Source organism: Myotis davidii, unplaced genomic scaffold, assembly GCF_000327345.1.
Source record: "Myotis davidii unplaced genomic scaffold, ASM32734v1 scaffold562, whole genome shotgun sequence".
NCBI lineage: Eukaryota > Metazoa > Chordata > Mammalia > Chiroptera > Vespertilionidae > Myotis > Myotis davidii.
The window spans coordinates 3,007,216-3,011,443 of record NW_006293953.1 but is presented as its reverse complement, the minus strand read 5'-3'; the positions used below and the strand labels follow the sequence as shown (position 1 = coordinate 3,011,443).

The window sequence follows — 4,228 nt, the reverse complement described above, 5'->3', positions numbered from 1 at the left end:
GACACAGACAACAGGGGGGTGAAGGAATGAGTGGGCAGGGAGGTGGATTGGAGGTAACATGGGGATAAGGACACATATGTAATAACTTAATCAATAAAAAAATTTTTAAGAAGAAAACAGAGACCTCCAGGAACCCAAGCCTGCAGTCCTCCTCCTGCCCCTCTGGCAAGCCCCCGCCGAGCAGGGCGCTGTGGGTACCATGGCACAGCAGCGGTGGCCGCTCTGGCTCTCCAGAGGTCGCAGTGCTTGTGTCCAGAGTCCGCACGTTCCCCAGAACAGGATGTGGAGCTGCCGAGAGCGCTGGTCGCCCAGCAGAGGCCTTGACAGAGGCCTGGGCCAGAGGGGGACAATGAGCTCAGAATGAGGAACTCCAAAGCCAGACCGTGGCAGAGCCAGGCCAAAGTGCCATTCGCCACACTTCCAGATCTCCCTTGCACAAGAGCCAGACAGGGTATAAATACAGGAGTCCCTGCGCTGACAGTGATGGAGGACAGACACACAGGCAGGAGACAGAGCCTGCGCTGACAGTGATGGAGGACAGACACACAGCACAGGCAGGAGACAGACAGATGGCTGCTGGTCTCACTCTTGTGAGGGGTTGAACCAAGTTCCACAGCTCACCCCAGCGTCATTACCCAACCAATACCTCACCTATCTCGGGCCAGACAGCTGCAGCCCAGGCCCTGTGGGAGGGACTCTCCTCCCTGCACCCCGCCAGGGGAAACATGACCCGATCAGAGAGCGAGCCCGGTGCCCAAGGGGGCGAGGGACACAGCCCAAACTCATGGACTCCAACATCTGTGAACATTTATTTTCTTTTCTAGGCCTCTGGTGAAGAAAGTCAACGTCACCACACAGGCTGAGCGCAGACAGCCAGGGGAAGTTGCTTATCCTCTGGGCCTGGCAGGGGTATGCCAGGGACAGACAGGACCTGGTTGTCCTGCCAGAGGACAGCAGACAAGGCTGAGCTACTCAGCACCTGACGTGAAAGCCCTTCTTCACAGAGCACAGAGGGGCGTCCTTCAGAGGCTGGGAGACCTGCTTCAGGGAGGAGGCGACCAGCGTGGGCATTGCCACTCTCTGCAGGGTGTGCCTGGATGCCTGGGACAGGACTGAGTGAGCCGACTGGGCCATGGAGGCTGACTAGGGCCGCTGCGAGGCAGAGGAGGACTGGAGCCCCGGAGGGGTGAACCTGCTGGTCAGGAACCCAGAGCCTGAGACTGATGAGAACAAGGAAGAGAAGGAGGAGATGTTAGTGTGCATGCTGGCCGTCTCCTTGCTAGGATGCAGGTCCTTCGAGACATTGTGGGTCACCAGGCGGATCAGCCGGCCATGCTGGTCTATGACCTTAGGCATCATGAAGTCAGGCTGGTGGGTGGGTGCCAGTTCATTGAAGTACAGGTTTTGGTAGATCTGAGGTGAGATCTGTGGGGAACAGAGCAGGGGCGTGTGGGAACAGGCAGGGGGCACCAGGACCCAGAGCAGGCTCGCAAGAAGGATGGGCCCTGGGGTCTTCCCAGGCCAAAGAAGTCTCCAGGGTACTCTGGTTGCCACTGATGGCCACAGCCTGCTGGGCCCACAAGCCCACTGTGCCTGCGGCTCGTCAGCCCTCCTCTTAGTGCTGGCAACCACCCTGGGAGGTTGGCACTGGACTGTCCCCATCTTAGAATGAGGCCTAGGCTGGACCCTAAGTGGGGCTCAGGTACAAGGAGCTCCCAGACGTGCTCCCACACCTGACATTAGCACTTGCCAAGGTGCACTTTGAGTCCCGTCTCCAGTGGAGGGGAGGGAGACCAAGCGGTCCCTTTTCACGTTACCTTCCGCCAGCCCGGGACAGAGTTACCTCACTTATTCTGAGTCCCCGCCACAGAGGCTGGGAGCTCCCGCAATGCCCCTCTGGCAGAGAAGCAGGGAGAGGCTGAGAGAGGATGGGATCTGCCCACGTAAGAGACAGGATGGGGCTCAAAGTGGGTCTCTCCCAAGTCTCCACTCCTTTCTCTCCCCAGGAGAGCCCCCTTCCATTCCCTCTGCCTCTCACTGACCGTGCTCCTGTCACCATCACACCTGTGTCTGCTCAGGAGGGGCCCACAGTATGGAGACAGGCACAGTAAACACACTAACAAACTAATAGCCAGACTCTGGGAAATGCTTTGAAGGCTGTGGACAGGTGCCAGGCCCAATGGAGGACATCCTCCCAGAGACCCAATGAGGCTTGTCCTCAAGGACAAAACCTGTGTCCATGGTTTCAACCAGAGCCTTGGCAAACCATTTCATGCTGAAATTGTCCTGCTCAGAATTCCATTGAAGGACCGATGTTCCCCTCACCCCCTGGAGGCCCCTGTGGGCACTGCCGGAGCCACCAGCCCCAGCATCTCAGGGAGCAGCCCCAGCCGGCCGCACCTGGTGCTTCATCAGGCCGTACTGCACACTGGTGGACAGGAGCCCGGGACTCCGCAACCGCTCCTTGGGCTTGTACGCCGCTCCCAGAATTTTGCTCACCTGCAAGAGTCATGGGCAAGAGTGAGGCTCGGGACTGAGAGCTGTGGGCCCATCACACCCCCGTGTCCCCTATCAAGCCTGACCTGCTTGTCCTTGGACTCCCACTTGTGCCAGGTGTTCTCAATATCTTTCAGGGAGCGCTCTCCAGCCCATGGGGACGTCAGGGTTATCTTCTGCAGCTTGGCCCAAGCTTCCGCCTCTGTGTCTGCCTTTCCATTTAGGAGAGCCAGGAGAGCCACCTCCTCCCGCCGCTGGTACACCAGGGCCTCAGCAAAATCCTGCTCCTCCCTAATGTGAGGGGCCTTCCTTCAGAAGATGCCGTCCACACCACAAGTCAGGGAAGCCCTCCCAGGAGCCCCAAGGGGGTTTCTCCCTCCTGGATCTGATCCTCTCCAACCTTCTTATTCCTCCCATGAGGCAGTATGCCCAGGGCACATCACTGACGTTAGCAAAGCCCAGATTAAACTGGTTCCCAACAAGTCCTGTGATTCTTCCCATGACCCTGTGCTCTCCCCCGCGGAGGTCTGACACCCCATCCTGACCTTACCTATACTTTCCCTTTGGAATACTTAAATATCCTCTTCCAGGGAAACCTTGCCTCTGCCTTGTTTGATATCCTCCCATAGGACTATAAAGATGCATGCCTTGACAGAAACATGGGAGCCACAAGGACTCTATGGGTGCCTGGAAAACTCCTGCTTACGTGTCAAAACCCAACTCCAAAATCTCTTCTCCTATGAAGCCTTCCTTAGTTAATCCACCCAATCAGAAGACTGTCCTCAGCCATCCCTGTTTGTTTGTTTGTTAATATGTTTTTATTGATTTCAGAGAGGAAGGGAGAGGGAGAGAGAGAAATATCAATGATGAGAATCAATGATCAGCTGCCTCCTGCACACCCCACAATGGGGATCAAGCCTGCAACTCAGGCATTTGGCCTGACTGGGAATTAAACCATGACCTCCTGGTTCATAGGTTAATGCTCAACCACTGAGCCACGCCAGACAGGCCCCATCCCTGTTCTTAATATCCATCACTTATCACATAGAATAGCAGCCATGAGTTTGTATGTCAAACTCCCCAGTGCACTGTGAGTTATCAGAAGCAGGACTCATGCCTGGATTGTTTGGGATCTCTAGAACCTAGTACAGGGCCTGGCAACCAGCAGGGCCTTCATAAGTAATTTTTGAATAACCCAAAATTATCCAAGATTTGGTCAGGGATAAGGGCAGAGCATGGGTGGAGGAGGAGGAGGAACCTGTAGAGGAAAGAACAAGTAGCAAGCCTCCTGCTTTTCCCATGACTCAGAAAAAGAGTCCAGTGTCTGTTCAGGACCAGAGCCCTGGGCACCCTCCTGCCAGGGCCCTGTGGCCACACAGAAATGGCGCCTGCAGGGAAGCCAGCACCCGCAAATCTGAATCTGGCTCTGGGGCAGGGTCCCATCTAAGGACATGGGTTTTTATGTGGCAAAGTCAAATGCTCAATCGTTCAGCTGAGCTGAGCTGAAAGAACAGAGCCTTGGGCTCTTAGGCCGCAGCTGCCACCTCTGGAGTCAAGTTTCCAGCAGGTGCCAGGCCTTGGGCCTTCCAGGGCTTTCCCTGAATGTGCCCAGCACCACCCAATCCAGGCGAGGTCGCCTGGGACCTGGAGAGGCTCCCAGCACCCCCTCCTTGGGCCAGAGGATACCAGGTAACTCACGGCAGCCCTGAATAGGTCTTCTTGGAGGCATGTA

At 56.3% G+C, this 4,228-nt stretch overlaps 1 protein-coding gene across 1 annotated transcript; it reads right to left on the bottom strand.

The window, feature by feature from the left end:
- Positions 1-933: 933 nt before the first annotated feature.
- LOC107183778 lies at positions 934-2,997 on the bottom strand. Its single transcript, XM_015566652.1, has 4 exons — positions 2,897-2,997; positions 2,583-2,805; positions 2,401-2,499; positions 934-1,425 (listed from the first exon to the last, which is right to left on the bottom strand). The coding sequence occupies exons 1-4, from the start codon at positions 2,995-2,997 to the stop codon at positions 1,144-1,146; spliced, it is 705 nt and encodes a 234-aa protein (XP_015422138.1). The 3' UTR covers positions 934-1,143.
- Between the last annotated feature and the right edge of the window lie 1,231 nt (positions 2,998-4,228).